The 23,483-nt window shown below is 50.9% G+C and overlaps 1 protein-coding gene across 2 annotated transcripts in view; it reads right to left on the bottom strand.

Moving 5' to 3' along the window:
* Positions 1-4,379: 4,379 nt before the first annotated feature.
* Positions 4,380-23,483, bottom strand: part of LOC116951930 (cyclin-G-associated kinase-like) — a 61,873-nt gene continuing 42,769 nt past the window's right edge. Inside the window, exons 26-29 of one of the 2 annotated variants that reach the window (XR_012946854.1) lie at positions 22,002-22,156; positions 14,877-15,053; positions 5,021-11,300; positions 4,380-4,982 (exon numbers count right to left, since the gene is read on the bottom strand). Coding sequence is in view for 1 of the 2 variants with exons in the window: in XM_032970798.2 (XP_032826689.1) it covers positions 11,199-11,300; positions 14,877-15,053; positions 22,002-22,156 (434 nt within the window). In the remaining variant the exon portion in view is untranslated. Of the gene's footprint in view, positions 11,301-14,876; positions 15,054-22,001; positions 22,157-23,483 lie in introns of both variants that reach the window. The other variant, XM_032970798.2, reaches the window with a different exon arrangement.

Consider the following 23,483-nt stretch of genomic DNA (forward strand, 5'->3'; position numbering starts at 1 on the left):
ACCGGGGCGGCCGGAGTTGCCGGCGCAGTGCAGCTCGCTGCCTGCGACACGACCGCTTCCCACACCGACACTCACTCACAGAGACAACACAGAGACAACACTCACTCACAGAGACAACACAAAGACAACACTCACTCACAGAGACAACACTCACGGAAACAACACAGAGACAACACTCACTCACAGAGACAACACAAAGACAACACTCACTCACAGAGACAACACAAAGACAACACTCACAGAGACAACACTCACTCACAGAGACAACTCACTCACTCACAGAGACAACACTCACAGAGACAACACAGAGACAACACTCACTCACTCACAGAGACAACTCACTCACTCACAGAGACAACTCACTCACTCACAGAGACAACACAGAGACAACACTCACTCACAGAGACAACACAAAGACAACACTCACTCACAGAGACAACACTCACTCACTCACTCACAGAGACAACACTCACGGAGACAACACAGAGACAACACTCACTCACAGAGACAACACAGAGACAACACTCACTCACAGAGACAACACAGAGACAACACTCACAGAGACAACACTCACTCACAGAGACAACACTCACTCACAGAGACAACACAGAGACAACACTCACTCACAGAGACAACACAGAGACAACACTCACTCACAGAGACAACACAGAGACAACACTCACAGAGACAACACTCACTCACAGAGACAACACTCACTCACAGAGACAACACAGAGACAACACTCACTCACAGAGACAACACAGAGACAACACTCACTCACAGAGACAACACAGAGACAACACTCACTCACAGAGACAACACAGAGACAACACTCACTCACAGAGACAACACAGAGACAACACTCACTCACAGAGACAACACTCACAGAGACAACACTCACTCACAGAGACAACACTCACTCACAGAGACAACACTCACAGAGACAACACTCACAGAGACAACACAGAGACAACACTCACTCACAGAGACAACACAGAGACAACACTCACTCACAGATACAACACTGAGACAACACTCACTCACAGAGACAACACTCACTCACAGAGACAACACTCACTCACAGAGACAACACTCACAGAGACAACACTCACTCACAGAGACAACACTCATTCACAGAGACAACACTCACAGAGACAACACTCACTCACAGAGACAACACAGAGACAACACTCACAGAGACAACACTCACTCACAGAGACAACACTCACTCACAGAGACAACACTCATTCACAGAGACAACACTCACTCACAGAGACAACACTCACTCACAGAGACAACACTCACAGAGACAACACTCACAGAGACAACACAGAGAGAACACAGAGACAACACTCACAGAGACAACACTCACTCACAGAGACAACACTCACAGAGACAACACTCACAGAGACAACACTAATTCACAGAGACACTCACTCACAGAGACAACACTCACAGAGACAACACTCACTCACAGGGACAACACTCACAGAGACAGCACTCACTTACAGCGACAACACTCACTCACAGAGACAACACTCACTCACAGAGACAACACTCACTCACAGAGACAACACTCACAGAGACAACACTCACAGAGACAACACTCACTCACAGAGACAACACTCACTCACAGAGACAACACTCACTCACAGAGACAACACTCACTCACAGAGACAACACTCACTCACAGAGACAACACTCACAGAGACAACACTCACTCACAGAGACAACACTCACAGAGACAACACTCACAGAGACAACACAAAGACAACACTCACAGAGACAACACTCACAGAGACAACACAGAGACAACACTCACAGAGACAACACTCACTACTATAGAATCAATAGATAATACTATAGAATCAGTAGCTACTACTATAGAATCAGTAGATAATACTATATAATCAGTAGATAATACTATAGAATCAGTAGATACTACTATAGAATCAGTAGATACTATAGAATCAGTAGATACTATAGTCAGTAAATACTACTATAGAATCAATATATAATACTATAGAATCAGTAGATACTACTAGAGAATCAGTAGATACTACTATAGAATCAGTAGATACTACTATAGTCAGTAAATACTACTATAGAATCAATAGATAATACTATAGAATCAGTAGATAATACTATAGAATCAGTAGATAATACAATAGAATCAGTAGATACTACTATAGTCAGTAGATACTATAATAGAATCAGTAGATACTACTATAGAATCAGTAGATACTACTATAGTCAGTAAATATTACTATAGAATCAATAGATAATACTATAGAATCAGTAGATAATACTATAGAATCAGTAGATACTACTATAGAATCAGTAGATACTACTATAGAATCAGTAGATACTACTAGTCAGTAAATACTACTATATAATCAATAGATAATACTATAGAATCAGTAGATACTACTATAGAGTCAGTAGTTACTACTGTAGTCAGTGTATATTACTATAGAGTCAGTAGTTACTACTATAGTCAGTAGATACTACTATAGTCAGTAAATACTACGATAGAATCAATAGATAATACTATAGAATCAGTAGATAATACTATAGAATCAGTAGATACTACTATAGAATCAGTAGATACTACTATAGTCAGTAAACACTATAGAATCAGTAGATACTACTATAGAATCAGTAGATACTACTATAGTCAGTAGTTACTACTATAGAGTCAGTAGATACTACTATAGAGTCAGTAGTTACTACTGTAGTCAGTGTATACTACTATAGTCAGTAGTTACTACTATAGAGTTAGTAGACACTACTATAGTCAGTAGATACTACTATAGAGTCAGTAGATACTACTATAGAGTCAGTAGATACTACTCGCATTATTTTATGGAGGGTGTGGAGGTATATTTGCTTACGCGGGGGAATTTTTTTTGAGGAGTCGACAATTTATGGAAACTTTTTAGATCAACTATTTACCCCCCCAATTTCTATAACTTTTTGGACCTCTGCAAGCCTCTTATCATTTTGTTGACGGGCAAATGGACAGACAAACGGCACGCCGGGCTTTCACACGAGTTTAGTACTTGTGTATGCATATGTTATGTTTTAAAATATATTTTTCCCCCGGGCAACGCCGGGTACTTCCCGCTAGTATATATCATATACAAGTTGTAACATCATGAAGACAGATTTCCATGCAAGGCGCTCCGGTGAGCGTACGCATGGAGGGGGGGGGGGGGGGGAGATTAACCCAAACGGGAGCTGACGGGGACCCCGGGGGGGGGGTATGGGGGGGTGTTACGTGCCAATGTCCCGGGGTGGGGGTGTGATTTATAAACGCGTCGAATTATAAACTCGTGAGAGTCGTAGCGGTGAATAACCACGTGTATAATCTGCCAATGTAAAAACGACGACATTCAAGTCCATGCGGAGAGCGCGAGCGACGCCAAAAGCCCTCTCTCTCTCTAAACTCCAAGATCTCGTGACACAATGCAGGGGGCGAGGGGATCCAAGAGGAGCCGACAGAGCGTTCGTCTACTTTAGTTTGTATTCGCTTGCGGTCACTTGGCTCGCTGGGATATAACCTCGCAGCATTGAACAAAATGTTGACGTTCGTTGTTCATTCATACGTACATGTATTTATCAGAACCATGTTGGGTCAGGCAAGAGGGGGGGGGGGAGGGGGAACTCTCCTCCAGAATCAGAATTATTGACATCTCCTTCACAAACCACTGCTGGATGAAGGCCTCCCAATGCCGTGGGTCACGGTATTGGGAGCCGAATGGCTCAAAGGGCTATACCAAATAAATGAAATGAAATAAACGGAGGTTGATTGACCTTACTCCCACCATGCTGGTGAGTGCAAGTTCCCGTAGGCGGCCAGCTAAAATAATTCGTTCGGGTATCACTCACCACCGATGCCAGCGGTGGTCGCCGGATCCACAGCCTTCGTTGGCCAACTACTGCGCCACCGCTCCAGACGATCTCGCATCCAACTCTCACATTAATTGACCTAGGAAAAACCATCTCACCGCGGCTCAGGATTAATTTCCAGGAGGCTCCTGCCACATTTGAGATGTTTGGCCAATTCCGCGCGTCACTCCACGAGCATTTCGTTCCACGTGGGTGGAAAACCCGAGGACTGTGCTCGGAAAAATCCCACCAAGCACCCGAGGAAATACTAAAACTAGACGAATTTAAACTATTGTCTTTATTTTACCAGGTCAGGTCCCGCTGAGCTGTGTAGCTTTTTTTTTCAGACGCGACCTGGCGATCACAAATGGAAGCCCAACGAAGTGGCTTATCACGTGGACATTTCGACCAGCCAAACACTCTGACAATACAACACTCAACAGATCCACGCAGAGCCACTTTGCTCTGCTGTCATCTCGCACACCAGGTATTTTATTACTTGTCTTTATTGTTTATTTAGGATCCGGAATACTTAGGACAAACGTACCCACCACACACACACACGTAGACTCTATCGTATATATACACAGGAATGTCAAAATTGTACAAAAAAAATCAAAGAAGTTGCGTGTAAAGCTGTTTTGGGTGTGAACAGAGAGAGAGAGAGAGTGGGGGGCAGAAAAGTCCGACTGCAAGATTGCTCGGTGGGAATTAATCAATTGATGCTCAATCATCAGTGATGATGAAACTCTCCCTCTGGTCGCGTGCCATCACATCACCACCATCACAAGCGAACATTGGCTCAAAAGCGAAATAACACCAGGTCTGGACATCGGGTAGTAGGAGCAAGCTATTAGGTGAGGGTTGACTCAACCCAATAAATCCCCCCTCCCCCTCCGAGGTCGATCAAATAAGCACCACTTTGTGAAGAAGTTAACAGTAGGTGTCCTATATCTTTAGAACGTATTTCGCACCGTACGTAGCCAACCGTGCTTACCGGATTGTGTGGATACGTTGCCCCTCCGGAATGTGGACTTTCCACCACTGAGAACGCACTGGCAGGGCTGTAAATGGGAGTTGGGCACGGATGCCTCAATAGATGGGCACCGATGCCTGCATGCACCGATGCCTCAATAGATGGGCACCGATGCCTGCATGCACCGATGGCTCAATATTGAGGCACCGATGGCTCAATATTGAGGCACCGATGGCTCAATATTGAGGCACCGATGGCTCAATATTGAGGCACCGATGGCTCAATATTGAGGCACCGATGGCTCAATATTGAGGCACCGATGGCTCAATATTGAGGCACCGATGGCTCAATATTGAGGCACCGATGGCTCAATATTGAGGCACCGATGGCTCAATATTGAGGCACCGATGGCTCAATATTGAGGCACCGATGGCTCAATATTGAGGCACCGATGGCTCAATATTGAGGCACCGATGGCTCAATATTGAGGCATCGATGTGCACCGATGCCTCCATGGGCACTGATGCCTCAATAGATGAGAACCGATGGCTCAAGATAAGATAAATCAATGCTCGATCGAGCAAGGAATTCGCCCTGCCGTCTCCACAGTTCCCTCCCCACCCCCCCCCTTAATCGCTTCGGCACTTCACAGTGCAGATAACCCCCCCTCCCCCCCCATAGAGCGTCACGATCCCGGTAACAACAAAAAACATGTGATTGGATTGATTGGATGACTCGATGATGACCTTCTCTCTCCTTTGTATTGTTTTCACATTTTATTGTTGTCTGGATTTGTAGTTCCCCCCCCCTCCCCCCCGCATGAGCACGATATATATGTCCAGAGACGGCTAACGGGTCGCTGCAGGGGCTCACGGCAAATTCCAACTGTGTGGGCCCACAGACGCCTTCAAACTAAACTGTAAGTTTAAACATCGGACACCGTGAAGTCAAAGCACGGCCTCCCCACCCCCAAGGACGGGGCCCGGGGCAGTCGCCCCGATAGGAGTCATCCATTTAGTAGGTACGCAAAAATCTGTCAAAACTTGACCGCTCCCCCCCCTCCCTGTACGCACGCAGACTTTTTACACCCCTCCGCCCCCCCCCACGAATCCTATAGAACGGTCGATATTTAATCCACGCAGAAACGATCAAGGATTAATAATATTAACGTGTTTAAGCAAACAGATAGTCCACCGCCGGACTATCGAACTCATTTTAAGGCCAATGTAGACAAATTATTATCGAGGCTTCACCCCTCCCCCCCCCGTTTCCTATGCGTACGCATTGTCAGTAGACCCCCCATACGCAAGCGTACGCATTTGGGTTAACCCCCCCCTCCCCCCTCCATGCGCACGTACTCAATGGATGGCCCCGGACGCCGTGCCCCACCTCGGGAGGGCTCTGGGCCATACCCTTCGCACAAAAGGGACAATCCCCATGTTCACCGGATTATAAGACGCACTCCTCACCGCCTTCGCTTTGAAATGCATGGGGGTTGGGGGGGGATGCGCCTCGCAGCGTGAAAACACGGCAACAGCTCGTGACGCTTGACGCCTGTATCTAGAGTCCAGTCGCAGGCTGTCATCGATTAATCGTTACACGCCTCGCCCAACCACCCCCCCCCAGAGGGACAATTAGCGCTAACCATGAGGTCAGCTTCTGCTCCCCCGTTTCTCCTCTCTTCCGCTGGTCGCTTGTGTAAAGTTGAACACGGAGTCGGCGGCTTTCGCGACCATCCATAGTACAAGTTTTTTTTGGGTTGGATCGCATGAATATGTGAATATGTGTCGTAAAACCCGTCACCACCCGACACAGCCAATTAGTAAGGAGAGCAAATCCACAACATTTACAATCTGAGTACGACAGCCAGATCACAAATCTTGCTGTCGCCTGATGGAAGCTAGTTGTAATTATTCGCGAAACGTCGTACTCAGTTTGTAAATGTTGGGGCTTTGCCCTCCAACACACCGGTGTTGCTGTACCAGTAACGAATTGGCACATTCTGTTTGCGTGACAAACCTCACTAATTGGCCGTGTCGGGTGGTGGCGGGTTTAACAACACAATTATATATTTACGCGATCTAACCCCGACAAAAAGCAGCATTACGCTTGTGGAAGGTTGACGGCCACTTTGGCACTCGGTCGCGATCGCACACGAGCAATGGACCGTGTCACACCGTCGCGATTAGGTCACGTCCACACGCACTCACACGGGCCGGCTCAATGTGCCAAGACGTCCGGTGATCCTGATAAAAGGGAATTTCCACCGCCTGCACACCGCATCCACGGCAGCTTTCACTTTGGTGGACGTCGTTACAAGTCACACTCGCGCTGCCACCGCCTACACCCCCCCCCCCCCCCCAGTCTACCAGCGACCCAAGATAAGATATCCGCAGCCGTCACACCGCATCTTGGATACCTTTCACTTATGATGGATTGCTGCTTCTAAAATTCAATATTTTTGTTCCGTTCCGAGTCTGCCAGGTTGGGGGGATGGGGGGGGGGGTGGGTGGCGTCTCGTGGTCACACCTGACATCCCGGCACCTACAACACCCTGCTAATCCCACGGTGGTGGTCGTAACGCCTATGCGGGCACTCTCAGGACGCTCAACCGTGCCAAAGGTGGGACACGCTCAACGCAATTTGGTCACGGGAAATTGTTGGGCCGGGGAAGCAGCCGAGTCTCGAGGGCTCTTTTCCAAGAGCTGCCCCCTGCTTTTGGGACGTTGGGCCAAGTCCGTTAAATATAAGGAGTGCTTCCGCGATTCGACTATTGACCTTGCGACTTTGAACAATGTCATCACCACGATCGATTCACGACGCGTCTACCACTCGGTGCGCGCTTCCTTGCCAGTGCGACACTCGCGGCACGCCCGCAGCCTGCGCTCCTTCCCGCACGAAGGCATCGGCAGGGCAAAAACAGGTCGCCCAGACCAAAAAAAAAGGGATGTGTCCAAAAAAAAATGCATGCGTCGCCTTGGTGGCAATTGCGGCTCATGTTTACCCAAAAATATAGAACGTATCGAGTCCGTCAGCATTTCAGCCTTCTGAACCAATGCATCGTTTGGTTAAGAATGTGAACTCGAGACCAGTTTAATTCTCCCACATCAGCAGTGTGCGTAGCCCGTCAAGCAAATGCTGCCAATGCCGTGGAATTAAAGCGCTAAATGCCTGCGAATTTGCATTCTCGAGTTTCCCCTGCGTTTAAAGTTATATTGTCACCCCCCGTGACAATATAACTTTAAACGCAGCTCGTAAAACGTTGCTGTGGAATGGCAGCTAACTGTACCTTGGTTGGGAAACTCCGAGGGGTTATTCGCGTAAAGTCGGCTTGCCGACCTTCACTCGTCCCCTGATCTGCTCGCTGCCGAGCACAAGCGGACCCCTTTTTTTTTTACGGGGTGATAAATTCGTGCACGATTCCGCCCCGTAACTGCGCTGCGTTGCGTTCATGATCGCGGCGCGAGTCACGGGGGACGAGCGTCTCGATTCAAAACTTTGGAGTTTAGATCGAGCGAGGCCTACATGTGATCTTATTTCAGATTAATTTGCATCGCGTGACTGCGCCGCTCTGTGCCCGGGAAGCGACGCCGAGAGCTCGACGTCATTCGCCATTCAACTTTTGTTCGAATCCGAAAACAAAAATAATTTCAGGCCCCATTGTTTGCAGTTTTCAAATTCATCCATAATTTGGGGGAACTCAACCCCTACCGTGAAATGATCCTTCGGCCGGATCGCGCAGCGACCACGAGGCTTTGCTCGACGCAACGAATGGACGGAGCGAGCCGAGCGAGCCGCGCGAGGCCGGCCCCGGCGTCCTCGACCAAGGTTTCGTAGGCAGTGGTGGGGAAAAAAAGCGAAACTTGCCGTCGGCGTTTGCTCAGTCGTGCGACCTTGGCGCACGTCCACGCTCTCTCCCTTCAAAATACCGTTCCATTCACCACGGAACCGTGTCGAAACCACAACGACAAAGTATTGCGACGTAAAGAAATTCTCTGAAGAAACTCGGTTCTTGATAAAAAATAAAAAAAACGCCCGCTCTTCCGCCGGAAGCGCGTTACGCAACGCGACACCGTCCGAGAGCTCGAGTCGAGTTTCTTTCCATCGGGGGTCGGACGCACGGAAACGACCTCGGAGTTGGCGGGGGGGGGGGGGGGGGTCGTTCCGCTACGAAGATCCACGAGGGTCAGCCAAAATGGCCCATGAAGGAGGCCACCGAGAGGCCACAAGCTTGCCCTGCCCCACCTCGTCCAGATTGGTGTGGGGATGGCCGCCTCATCTCCCACGTCCCCACACCCAAGACAGCACACCCCCCCCCCCACCCCACCCCCGCACACTAACCCGGGGTTACCACCCGTCCTGGTTTTCCCAGGATCGTCTTCTTTTTGGGGTGGCGGCCCTGCTGGGAAACCTGCGGGTCTTCCCAGGGCTTCAAAAGTCCCGGTGTTTGCCAATCGTGAAATAATTATCACCACACCACTTCCAAGACTGATGCTTTTACATTCCCGTGGGCTTTTGTTAGAGGAGACCACAAACTGTCCCAGGAGAGCTCGGTTCAACCGGCTACGGCTGCGCCCGACCGCTCTGCTTACGTTCCTAGAGGTTGCCACCCACCCCCGCCACCCTCATCCCACCCAGCAGCTTTGTTTGGCAGATGCGTGCAAGCCGGCCCGACGGTCAAACGTACATCGTAACCATCTATCAGGCTCGCTGCTACGTTTACGGCACAACACGCCACGAAGGAATGACACCACGGTGACAGGGGGTGGGGTTGCAGGAAGTGCGATGCAAAAACCTAAGCGGCGGCTAAATAGGTCGTGTTAATCGCTCGCTCGTTAAAAATAATGCGCGTCCGACTCGTGTGCAGGTGACTGCGATGATTCGACCGTTGCTGTTGCAACGTCTCGTCGGCCGGGCTCCTCCACTCGGTGTTTCGCTCCATCGCTTGCACGCCGCAGTTGGCGCCCCCGCTCCGTGCCAGCGCTGTCAGGTTAAGACTCCCAGCAGCGCCACCCGCATCGCCGCTATCGCCCCAAAACCTGCGGGTTGGGGTGGGGAGCGGGGGGGCGCTGGGTTCAGTGGCTCGGCTCCAGCGACGAGCGGACGTTGATCGACCATCCGAGCGATGCTGCTGATTGCGGTCGGCGAAAATTTCCGCTTGCTTGGGAGTCCAGTTCGTAGTTTTCACATCCACGGGCGCAGAAGCAGCTGCAGTTGAGCGTGGTGGTTTGATGTTGGCGAAGCAACGACGATCGCCTGTGCCGACTGCACGTGCCGTTGGCACTCGTACCGCCGGATCTACGTCTCACAGGAGCCGGTCCCGCGACGCAAGGCCCATCACGCCGACAAGGTTCACAACTTTACACGACAGTGGCTCGCATGGCTGTGTGTGCACGCGAATGAACTCCGACGTCATCCGTTTGCCCGACTTTCCAAAACAATTATGAGAAGGTTAAGTTGCGGTGAGATAAATTATCACGTGTAAAACAACACGAGGCCTCTAAAGAACCCTGTCCCACCAAAAAACTCCAACGACCATTTGACCGATTTAATTCTGATGTCATTCGCAGAGGAGGTAACTCAAATCTGTTTGCCCGACTTTACAAAAGAGGGTCGTCGTCCCCCCCCCGCCCCCCCGAAAGGTTAAGTCGTGATGAGATAAATTATAAAGCGTGTGAAAAAATATATAACGCGACACAGATAGAAGCCTGTCCCACAAATCACGTCAACGACCATCGGACCGATTGCATTCCAAAGTTGTTCCGTCGGAGGCTGCGCGACGCACCGATCTGCGCGTCACCGTTTGGGAAAGTGGATCAGGAGAAGGCAGCAGGGATATTGCCACGGTCTGCCACGGGTTACGTTACACGTCACTCGCACCACACTTCTCTTGCTCTTTCACCACCTCCGCACGCTAAACGGTATTTTATAAGCGTATATACCGGTATACTAACCACACACAGTGTATGCCACATCGAGGAGACTCGGACTGTGCGTGTTGCGCGAGTCCCGTACGTACGCATTAACAACATCGTTCCGGAGGAAATGTGGAAGTAAAAAAAAATACTAATTCCACCCCCCCCCCCCCCCCGACAGCAGCTGCCGTGGCAGCAGTAGCAGCGAGCCTCGCAGGCGAGTGTCCCGCAATTCCCGATTTCTTGGAAATGTTTTAACTTCCCGCCGCACGTGCTACCATTATATTTACACCCCGCAGTCTCACTCATTCCGCGGCAGGTGATCGCGCGGCTCATCGCACGCGTTACGCATCAAACCGCGCCAAGACCACGGAGATCGGAGCCTCCGTGCCCGTCAGCCGGACGCGTGCACCGTGCTACATGAGCGAGCGCTGTCCCTGGTTTTCGAATTCTGCCCACGCGTCGTTCAGCTCCATGAATATCATCTTGGCGTACTGCTCGTAGGGCTGCCCCGTCGCCTGCAAAGGGTCAAAGGGGGTCACAGGGGGGGGGGGGGGGGTTCGCATCTCGCTGGTTAATCGGATTTCCGCGACGGCGTCAGTTGCAAAGACGCGCGCGAGGTTACGGCATCACGGTTAGGGCAGGACAGGCGCGTCACAAGTCGCGACTTAGAGCGAGTCCTCGTTTAGCGCGGGAAGGATGCGTTCCTGTAAAGTGCCGCGTTAAGGGAAAAACGCTTTAAGCGAAAAAAACGTCCCCATAAATAATGTAACGTTAAAGTTTGGCGAGTTGCGATGTGCTACTACGCACACGCAGTGAGATGGCGGGACAAATAACTGGGGGATATGCTGCCGCGTTTCTGTATCATTCCGCATACCGTATCACTCTGCACAGCCACCGCAGCTCAAGAAAGTAGTGCGTCAACAACCGCTCAGGAAAACACGTAATAACGGTGCGTGTTCCGCGTCATCACGGTGCGCACGTTTGACGTTAGAAGAACCGCATCGTGGCGAAAACGCCATGGAGTGCGAAACACCACGCATTAACAAGCCACTGCAACAATGCACTTTTAAATCAAGATTGAAAAAAAACTCATTTCGATAAAACTGCTTTTTGTGATGAGTTTCTTGTCCTTCCCCCGCACCTCCGATTAGCACGGTTGGCCCCGTACTGTGCGTAAGAAGTTCAACATACGCACGCGTACAAAAGCTAAAGCTTGCCGTATTTAATTAGTCGAGCAGCGAGAACACGCATGCGCAACGTGTGTCAGTGCTAGGGATCGTTCCACACGGCCCGGCTGTGCGCGCTCACGTGTTGTTATGAATGCGCGCGATGGCGCCGTGGATGCTCGCGCGCGCTGGGTCGCTCCTGAATCTTGAGCGAACTCCGCCCCGACTTCTCTTTGAACGTGCGCCTCTACGAGTTGTATACTTAACGCTGCACGTGCGTGCGGTGTCGTGACGTGTTTGCTGTACGTGTGTCGCAACACACCTCCTTGCGATCCAAGAAGTTAAACAGTCTCAATGGATTATCCATTTCAAAATAACAAACGTCTCCTTTGTATTTGCCCGTTTTGCATTTCTTATGTTCTGTCCCGTGTGTTGGTTTCGTGATGTTATGGTTTTATTTTTTGCGCATTGCTGCACTTCCCATTTGAGTCAACATTTCTTGAAAATGCGCTTCAACTGCACTTCTCTCTCAACAATAGTGTCACGAGTCTTCTAATAATGACGGTCTGGGTCTAGATTGCTTTTAATGCATTCCCTAGCAGCCGAGCAGAAACGTCGCCTCTTCTGTGCCCCCCCCCCCCCTTCACATATCCCCCACAGCCACTGGCGGAGCCAGTGGGGGGGTGGGGTGGCATGTGCCCCCCCAATGATCCGATCGAAATCCCTCATTTCAATCGGATAATTTGGGTTTATTAGTAATAAATTGGCATTTTGCGACCCCCACTGCCACTGTGTAGCAGATTTTTATGTGCCAGGGACTCTATGAGATGATAGGACAATAGCCCGAGTCCATAATTGGCAATAAGTAACGGCAAAGCAGTTGTTAAAAGTGACTCACAGAATTGTGCGCAGTTGCGTATACAGAGTCCACGACTTCCCTGAAGGCATTCACCTTCAGCGAGCGCGATGCCGATCACACAACGCGGTTCGAATTCGACCCTCGATCGATGGCTGCACCATCACCGCACACGCGTCGAATAAAAAGCAAGGGACAAGTCCTTACTTACTAACAACTCCTTACTTACTAACAACTCCTTACTAACAACTACTTACTAACAACTCCTTACTTACTAACTCCTTACTTACTAACAACTCCTTACTTACTAACAACTCCTTACTTACTAACAACTCCTTACTTACTAACAACTCCTTACTTACTAACAACTCCTCTATCATTTTCATTGCTGGAGGGGTTGCCCCCCCTAGCTGAAAACCCTGGCTCCGCCATTGCCCATAGCCCCTCCCCTCAGTCCTCTGAAGCCCGTACCTCCCTGCCCCTTTGCCTTTGTCTAGTGGTTAGCGCATTAAATCACGACGTTTCGGGCGCAACACAAGCGTCTGTCATCAGGTGGGACAACCACAGAAATAAACAATTGCTGAAGTGGGCAAAAGGGCTGTCGTGACAAGAGGCGATATAGGTAAGAGAGGGGGGGAGGAGCCAGGGAGGAGAGATAAAGAGGGGGGAGGAGCCAGGGAGGAGAGATAGAGAGGGGGGAGGAGCCAGGGAGGAGAGATAGAGAGGGGGGAGGAGCCAGGGAGGAGAGATAGAGAGGGGGGTGTGGGGTAGGGAAAGTGGAGCGCTGCTAGAGGGATTAAGAGCAAGGCAAAATGCCGGGGGGGGGGGGGGGGGGCTAAGTGGGCGGGGCTGGGAGTGGCAGGCTGAAGAAGAAACTTGAGATGTCGATATGAAGGCAACGCCGTAAAGCAGTTAAGGTTTTGATCGGCGTCTCCAACCATGGTGAGAAACAACCCCCTGAGACGCCGATCAAAACCATCACGTTACTCATGTTACCATACACAGCAGGCGTTACCAAAAAGATTTCCAAAATCTTAAACAAACACAAGATCCAGGTCCGATTCAGTACAGTACACAAAATCCGTGATCTAATCCCATCTGTGAAAGATGTCATTTCTGACATGCAATACCCTGGGGTGTCTACAAACTAAGTTGCACCTGTGGTGGCTGTTACATTGGGGAAACGAAACGACATATCTCGGACCGTGTTCGCGTGCACAAGTCAGATCTGAAACACGGCAGAACCAATACCTCCGCCGTGGCTGACCATTGTTATAACGCTGTGGGCTCGCATGATATTGTTTTTTCCGAGACCAAGGTACTCTGCAAACCTTCGGGCTACTATCAAAGGTTTGTTCATGAAGCCATCCAGATATATAAACAGACATAACTTCAACCGAAAAGATGGATACAAATTGTGCAATCATTGGAAGGATGTTATTAACCAGGTAAAACCTTAATTGCTTTATGGTGTTGCCTTCATATCCGCATCTCCAGTTTCTTCAGCCTCCCACTCCCAGCCCCGCCCACTTCCCCGGCATTTTGCCTTGCTCATAATCCCTCTGGCAGCGCTCCACTTTCCCTACCCCACACCCCCCTCTCTATCTCTCCTCCCTGGCTCCTCCCCCCCTCCCTTACCTATATAGCCTCTTGTCACGGCAGCCCTTTTGCCCACTTAAGCAATTGTTTCTTGCTGTGGTTGTCCCACCTGATGACGGACGCTTGTGTTGCGCCCGAAACGTTGTGATTTCATTTATTTTATTTTATACCTACTACGTGACTTTACCCAAAGAACCAAAGAGTATGGATCCCTGCAGTCACGAAAACTTCAAATTTAGATTGGTTAGCGCATTGTGCTACGAACCCCGGTTACCGGAGTTCGATTCCCGCTCAAACCCATCGGTGACAAATATCGCAACCGGTGCCAAGAATCTCCTCGGTGGATGCTTGGCAACTATTAAGGGAGTGGCGGCCTTAATAGTCATTCACGAATGGCCTTTGCCCCAGCAGGCTGTGTAGACTACACGGGGGAAGCCGAAAAATTGTGTGCGTGCGTGCGTGTGTGTCACCTTGTCAGGATGCACGATGAGCACCGCCTTGCGGTAGACTCGCTTCACCTGGCCGGCCGTGACCAGGTCGGCCATGGTGACCGGCCGCCACTTGGACTCGCCCTCCCACAGCACGGTCTGCAGAGTGGACAGCAAGGCGCGGATGTTCCGCTCCTTGCCTTCGATCCACTCGAGAAGCTGAAAAACACAAACAGCGCACCCCCCCACCGCCGACCCCGCAGAGCCATTAGAGCCGGGCGAGCCGACGTCAGGACCGCTCTTGGTCAAGGAGCGGTGGTCAGCGTGGGGTCATCGGTGTCGTAAACGGCTCACGGCCGAGGGGCTTGACGCTCCACACACAGTTTACTACAACACAGACTAATCATTAGCGCCACTGGGCACGATACAGCACGTTGCAAATTACTGCTTTGTTACGCATCACATGGTTTTGCTTGGAACTGGAAAACCCGGCAGCTCGCCAGCATCGATTGTCAGCTGTGGCCCGGTATCAAACTCCGGTTGCAGGGTTCACGGCAAAATAAATGTCTCGACGCCTATTTAAGAAGCCGGTTCAGGTCACGTGTTTTTTTCTGGTTTCCAGACCTCGACTCGAAGAGGCACGACACAGTTCCAAGTGAAGCGTCGTGGAAATATGTGCCGAATTTGGCTGCGAGAGTCCTTCCTCAACTCGGCGGTAGACGAGATGACGATAACAAGTCGGCGCCTGTCCAAGTGGTGGCCACATCACTACGTGGCCCCAGCCCAAAATTATCTCGTAAGTCATATTGGATACGAAAACTGGTCTGTTAACTGTCATTGCGAAATATATATAATGCAAGATTGCATTGAATCAGGACCCAAATCTAAGAGAGATTCCTTGCCTATACCACCATTGACTCAAGCGAGCCTGGCTGCTGATGAGACAATGTCCAAACCGGTCCAGAGTTTTCCTCGTGTTGAATCAATGCTGTTAAAATTATGCACTCCCGGAAGGCCGTGTGGCTTATGGGATGTGTAACCAAAATGCTTGAATTGTTTTACATGGAGGGACAGATAAATCGAAATGAGGTGCAGTCAGCTTGTTTATTTTATTACACATTCTTTTTTTAATCACGGACTCGTTGCCTCGGCATTTCATTTGAAAAGAAAAAAAGCGTAGAGGAAGGAAGCCTTGCTCTCGGCCGCTGCGTCTCGCCTATAGTGATTGCCTGCTGGGGTGGACTCCCCTGGCTCGACCGAAAGAACGTGGGCCGTGCATCGCAGCGTCGGCTCCATCAGCGACCCGGACGTCGGCTTCTCTCGCGCAGTCGCCCGTCACGGTGGGCACCGCCAGCCCCGGCGCAGCCTGTCGGGGGCGAGCGCCGTTTGCGAGCGCCCGTTAAGGCCTGCGCGGCGCAACAGTGGGCGGTGTGGGGGCCCGGCGAGCACACACGCCTGGCCGTCTTGCGTCTCCCTGGCGCTGATGTTTACGCGCCGATACGGGAAGAGACAGTTACGGTTGGGTCGACCAAGGGGAAGCACATGGCTCGCTTCAGGATAATCGCCACTCCTGTTGGCCGCAAGCGGGAATCGACCTCGGGTTGCTGAGCACGCGGATCGCGCAGGGCTACTGCTGGCGCGGCACTACCCATTCACCACAACTTCCACCCCCCAGCGGTCTGGGGCTTTCGATGAGAATTTGTTCTCTTTTTTTTGCTCGCCTCATTTGCAGAATTGTATTTTTGATGAAACTTGCTTTGTTTGATATGTTTTCGTCATCAGTTTTGTTCCTCCAAATTGTATACCGTCTACAATTAAACATTCTATGTAGAACAACTTCAGCGCATACTGACTCCGTCCTTGCAGAGATCAGCGAGTGCACCGCGAGCGTGGGGGAGCTTGCTTTCGATCCGACGACGCGCTGCGCCATTATTACCGCCGGCTTTGCAACTCGCGGCCGTGCAGACAAAGAGGAAGTGCCCCCAAATGTTTTGTCTCGATCACAATCCTGTGGGCGTCATTTGCAAACGACAAGAATGGCTTCATCACGTAACAAAAAATATGCAATGGACGATTCACCCACGGCGTGCGCCGAGAGGGTGAGCAACCAAAGCTGCTGCCTCTCTGAGGCTGAGCTGATGTCACGCTTCTGAAACAGAGCTGTATAGTAAAGTCGCTGTGATCTTGAAAGCTACTTTTGATTTTGCCAAATCCTTCCGTTGTGCCACATGCTTCACCTTACAAGCAAACTGCTTCACTTATGACTGATCTTATACATTCAAGACCGGTTATCTCCTCCTTTAAACTAGGAGGGAGTGTCATTGAGCGAATTTCATCTTTACTACAACAACCGCCATTCATCACCATGGTGCTTGTGCCAGGCTATGTGCACGTTGAGGCCACGTGAAGTGTCGAACGCCCGCTGGCAGGAGGTCACGGGGCAGACCCAGGTGCCATGGGTCGACTGATCGAGATGAGTGGCCGATGCACCACCTGTGCCCCCTACTGTGCCAACTTGCTGTGTTTTAGCCTCCCGGGGCTCCGCTCGTTGTTGTGAGCGTCGCTCCTCTGCCCTCCGTTGCTGTTGGAGGGCGACTGCCTCCAATTGCCCAGTAGCTGCGTCCTTCACGAGCCTCATCCACAGAGACTGATCTTGACACCGCTGGTACCAGTCATCGGCAAGTCCACTCAGCTGCAGATCCTTCTGGACCACATCTCCTCTCCAGCCTGTGCCGCGCCCATCTAGCCCCCTTTTTCCAGACGAACAAAAGCTGTTTAGGCAAGCGATAGCTGGGCATGCGGGCTACATGACCCAGCCAACGCAGCCTTGCCTGCCGGAGGAGATGGGACTTTGTCCAGATCTTTCAAGGATTTGTGAGCTCCTCACACAATCCAGCCTGATTAAACCCAGGATGGATCGTAAGCAGGCCAGACTAAATGTTTCCTACCGGTGAAGATGTTCCATTAGCGGGGTCCATGTTTCGCAAGTGCAGGGAAGGGAGGAAATTACTGTGGCCGAGAAGACCCGAAGCTTAGTGCTGAGCGACAGACCAGGTAGCTTCTACACAGCGTTACACAACTGATGAAAAGATAATGCCGCTCGACTGATTCAGAGTGAGACTTCTGCTGTCAAACCGGAGCCGGTCATGAGCACACTGCCCAGGTATGGGAAACTCTACACTCCCTCCACAACTGCCCAGCAATCAATTGGGAGTTGTGGGGGTGGAGTGTCCAATGGTACAAAATACCCAGGCAGGTGCTTAGTTTTGGTGGGGCTGATGGTAAGGCCCCATCTCTTAGTGGCAAGCTCCAGGTTCAGCAGCAGCGTCTCCAACTCCTCCTCTGAGTGAGGCAGCAATTACCAGATCATCGGCATTCATAATATGGTGGACCAATAGGGAGCCATCCCCTGAACGCATCCGGGCATTGAAAAGCCTCCCATTGTATCTGTACCAGATTGAAATTCCTCTGGTACAACCATCGAAGGCTTCACGAACTACGTGGTCGAAATAGATGTTAAATAATGCAGGAGAAAAAGGACATCCCTGTCGCACTCCAAGGTGAACAGGGAATTGCTCCGACTCCCGGCCATGTAGTTTCCCCGGGCCCGCTCACCATCATGAAGGTCCTTAATGATCGTGAGCAGAGGGTCAGGGACTCCGAAAGCACAAAGAACAACCCAGAGCCCAGGCCTACTGATGGTATCATAGGCCTTGACCAGGTGAATAAAGCAGAGATGTAGGTCTTGTTGGAATTCCCTACACCTCTGCTGTAGCAGATGGACAGAAAATATGACATCTGTGCAGGACCGCCCTTTCCAGAAACCGCATTGTGGCTCCACAAGCCTCTCCTCAGCGTTCCTTCGCAAGGCGATGTTGTATAATCCTTGCCAGGACCTTTCCCGGCACACTGAGGAGTGAGACGCCCCTGTAGTTGTTACAGTCTGTGCGGTCCCCCTTCTTAAAGAGGGGGACCACCAGGGCAGCCTTCCAATCCTGCGGAACCCGTCCAGTGGTTCACTTGTTATAATGTTATGTAGGACAGTCTGTGCACAAACGCCACCCTCCCTCAACATTTCGCTTGGGAGATCATCTCTGCCCGGTGTTTTTCCTGGTCTCAAACTCTGGATCACCTTCAGTACTTCCTCAACAGATCACACCTCAGCCAGCCACTCACAGGGGGTGCCTTCTTCAATCCAATATTTGAGGCACGGCAGCCTCAAGAGGGTCATCTCCACTTTGCTCCATGATGTTTTCCAGTATGAGGAATTTCCTCTCCCCCAAGACTTCACAGAAATGCTCAGCAACAAAAAAATATCGTTCATCTTTACGTAAACACACACACAACTCCGACCGTTACATATCTAACGTGTTTATTTACGAACAAAACCTTCAATCTGAGATGCTCCACAGCACTAAAGTAACACTGCACTGAGGACACAAAACTCACACGGATCTCACTCAGTGAATGCCCCAAACACCTGGAATCCCATCGCTCCATACATGCCCTCAATTACCCTCCCATTTAAATCCTAATTTGATGCCGAGCTGTCAATTATTTGTGACTTCACTTTCAACTGCATTCAACATGTATCCTGCCGCTTTGACATATTCGTAAAACAGTCACCCTATTTCTGTTTCACCTTTACGTAACTTAATTGCAATTATGATCCGTAAAAAAAAAAATTACCTGCCAACTTGCGCTACGGGGAAATTATCGTTGGAAGACCGATTGACGTTCGTAGAATGTTGTCAATTTCCCGCAGGACAGTTTCTTTTGTGTTTTATTTCTATTCGCTTCTTCGCCGTACTTCTTCTGCCGTCGTTTCGCTCCCGTAATTTTTTTGGGCGGGGCCGAGGTCACTCTCGCCAGCGGCAACGCTCCCATCTTTGGTCCTACCGATTTCTCCCCGGGTCAAACCGAATCACCTCCAGCTCAACTTGATTTCAACTGAAGAGCCAAAGGGTTGCGAGCTCTGGCGAGAGACCGGGCACTCTCAGACGAGTCACCGCGTCGCACCCTGCATGAAGTGCAGTCCTTGACGCGTTAACCCGAGGTTTTCTCTCCGTAGGTCGCACGCAGCCACGCAGCCAGCCAGCAAATTGAATTGTGATGAAGTAATCTCGGTATTTAAAAATAAAACGTAACTTCCATTTCACGGCAGGCAGTTTTGAGGGCAGGGCCAGGGATCAAAATGACGAAGTAAACAGGCGGACGAGAGCGCTGGGACGGCGTTTGTTAGAAAGAAAAAGAAAACGATCACAGAGGGCGACACACGCCAATGCGAGCCACGAGGATTACCTGCATCCACATGGCAACGAGCACTCTCCAACGCTTATCGTGCACCCCATCTCTCAGGCCTCTCTATCCATTTCCTCGCTGTGAAGTACACACATATTGTGTGTGTACATATACGTGTATACACGTATATATACACACGTACACACACAATGTGTGTGTGTACACGTGTATACACGTATATACACACGTACACACACAATGTGTGTGTGTACACGTGTATACGCGTATATATACACACACACAATGTGTGTATATACACGTATATATACACACACACACACAATATGTGTGTGTGCGTGTACACGTTGCAACGAAAGGCTACGGTGTTGCTGACGAGTGCGTCGTGGCGTTTGTTATTTCCAGAACTTAATAATACAACGCGGTTGGCTGCACATATGGGCGTTTTGAAGTACACGCACCTTTTTAAAGTGCATAAATGTTAAGATGAATCTGGATTTGAAGCTTTCGTGACTGCAGGAATCCTGTTTCAGCAGTTTCCCTGCTGTGATTGTCTCACCTGATGACGGTCGCTTGCGTTGCGATTGAAACGTCGTGATCTATTATTTTCTACCTACGTGACTTTACCGAAAGAACCAAAGAGTTTGTTCAGATTAACTTTGAGAATTGTTGCCCCCTCTGTGCGACCGCCTCTGTGTCCGCTCAGCGCATGGGAACGGGGCGACCTGGTGGTGACCAACCTTACAAATGCGTGGAACTCCGAAAGGAGTCACAAAAGGGAGGATCGCGGAGAGGGGGAAGATAAGAACCCCGCATGTGGATGGTGATTAAGAGAAAGGGAGTGACTACACCCTGCATTAACATTGCCCATGGTGATGCTATTTACAACTGAAGTGACCGTTGGAATGATGGGTTCTTTTGTCCCGCTGAGACATCAACTGCAAGACAGGTGCCTCCCCCGCCCCCATGCGGTTCAAGTCGAGGAATCCTTATTCAAGAACTTCCACTGGGAAAAAGAGACTCGGCTTCTGCTCCGGCAAGGTGCAAGTGGTGCGCTGCTCGTGTGAGTAGCTGCCGCTCTCGCAGAGCTCCGAGTGCGCTGCACGTCCGGCAAGGTGCTTGTCGAGCGACTGCACAAGGCACAGCCTCCGAGCGGAGGTAACGCGAGCAGACGCAACCCTGTCCATTCAGTGTGCGCTTCCAAGCAGCTGTGAGCCGAACGCCGTCACAACGCGGAGCGCGCGATCGCCAACGAGCCGCTCCCTGCCCCCTTTGTTGCGTTGGGAATCGTGCGCAGCTCTGGAACCCCGCCCAAACCCAGGTCAATTCACTGCTTTTTGAGCGAGCTCAACAGCAGACATGCCCATTGAATCGTGGCGAATTGTAGCATTGCTGTTTGCGCGCTTACTAGAAAAGCGTGCGCCGTTATCAACGTGGCCCGCACCTCTGTACAATTCACAAGAGGTTAACTTCACTCCGGACAGCCAAGTCCGGTGGGCAAGGTGACCCTGGCGTGGTCCCTGTGAAGGGCGCACGATGCGTAACCGAGCGGCGACCACGGCATTTCCGTGTGTGTGTGAGACCGTGAGCAACACCGCGGGGCAACGCGAGCTGGAGAGGTACGCGACGGGGCCACGAAGGGCGCCGTCCGTTAGGACGGGCCTGGGCCCGAGCGTCCAACGGCAGCCTCATCGGGAAGCTGCGGCGCCTCGTGCAGCGGAGCGCGAGACTGGTGGCTCACTCGGGGCATCGCGTGCTCGCGAAAACACGGTGTTAAGCACGCAGAGAGGGGCGAGGCGGAGGTCTGGCCTGGCTGGCAGGGTTCAGCCACGTCGTGTGCGTCCGCGCAAATGTGTGGGGCAGTGCTTAGTTTTTGAATAAACAATAAAAACATGTTTTTAAAGCAACCTTGAGCTTCTCGGGGTCCATGTCCTTGGCCATCTCCTCCTTCATCATCTCCTTGATGGTGCGAGGCTGGCGCCGGTCCTTGCCGCCGGCGGACGAGAAGCCCTGCTTGGAGAGGAGGTCCTCAAAGTCGCTCTCCAGCACCTTGGGCCGCGCCCCTGCGTGGTTAAGCACAAAGCACAGCGAGCTCGGGTCAGGACCCCTGTCAAGCACCGACAACAAACCGATTGGGCAGGGCGGCAACAGCGGCGGCCACACTCGTGCCTCGCAGCAATAAGCGCCTGGGTTCGATTCCCGCTCCCGGGCGACTTTCTGTGAGAAGTTTGTATCCTTTTTCCTCCCTGCTCTGCATGGGTCTCCTCCAGTTTCCTCCCATAGCTAAACAAATTTAACGATGTAACCGGTTATTGGTTCAACATCTCAATGCTGGAAAATTACCTACTCTACTCATTTGGGATCACACACATCGCAACATCATCCCTAACTGCAAATAAATCGCATAGCCCTCCTGACAAAAGTGCCTTGAGCCTCGGCGAGGCTTTCCTGGGCGATCGAGCGTCAGGAAGGAATCCCCCCAGGACGGTGCTGTGGTGGTGCGATGGTGAGTAGTGCACCAGACTAGCAAACCAGAGGTCGCCCATTTCACTCGGTCTCCCTGCGCGACAATGGAGAAAGTTAATCAAATCTCCGCCAACCGTCTCTGTCCGCCCGTCAGTAGAGACGGACTCAACCACGGTTAGTTAGATTGGCATGTGGTGGTGGTAAAGTGTGGGGACTGCCACCTCTTCCAAAATGCCTGGCCTGAGTGTAGGAGCAGGGCAAACTACTATCTGGAGAGGCCTCTCTCCAGAGCTCCCTCTAGTTGAGTCCCTTCTGCCAGCGGTGTCGTTAGCAAGCCATTGCTGGGCTGCACCTCCACCTTGCCTCAACCCCAGAGGAGTCTGGGTGGGTCAGAGTGTCAAGTCGGCACCGCTGGACATCCTGGGTTCCACTTCCCATTTCACGCACTCGTGATTAAACCGGATGCTCAAGTGATCGTCTCAGCCAGGTCATTATCTTCATCGATTGCACGTAGAAATATATTTATATTTGGCCTTTCATGCCATTTGGCTAATTGCAGATATTGCTATTGCTATGTTTCTACTTTGAGTGACATGACACGAATATATTTGTTCAGGGCAGACAAGGACACTGCCTATTGTGGGGATAAGTGAATAATTGGGAGTGGCCAATCTTTGATGTCGAGTGACTGACATTAATTCTAATGGCATTCTAGAAGGGCGAGAAACACCTAAAATTAGCTCCCAAGTCTTTGTGAGTTTTATGCTTACGACTGGAAAAAATAGAAATGTACAAACCTGAAATTGATTGGCCTCACTCAGAGGAACAGGGTCAGCCCTAAGCTTGAACTCCATCATCGGCGCACGGAGTAATCTAGCACCCTGGGCCGTGCCCGCGCGTGGTGTACGACACTCATATAAATTG

Source organism: Petromyzon marinus, chromosome 44 (genome assembly GCF_048934315.1).
Source record: "Petromyzon marinus isolate PM22_M1 ecotype Great Lakes invasive population chromosome 44, UKy_Petmar_22M1.pri1.0, whole genome shotgun sequence".
Classification (NCBI taxonomy): Eukaryota; Metazoa; Chordata; class Hyperoartia; order Petromyzontiformes; family Petromyzontidae; genus Petromyzon; species Petromyzon marinus.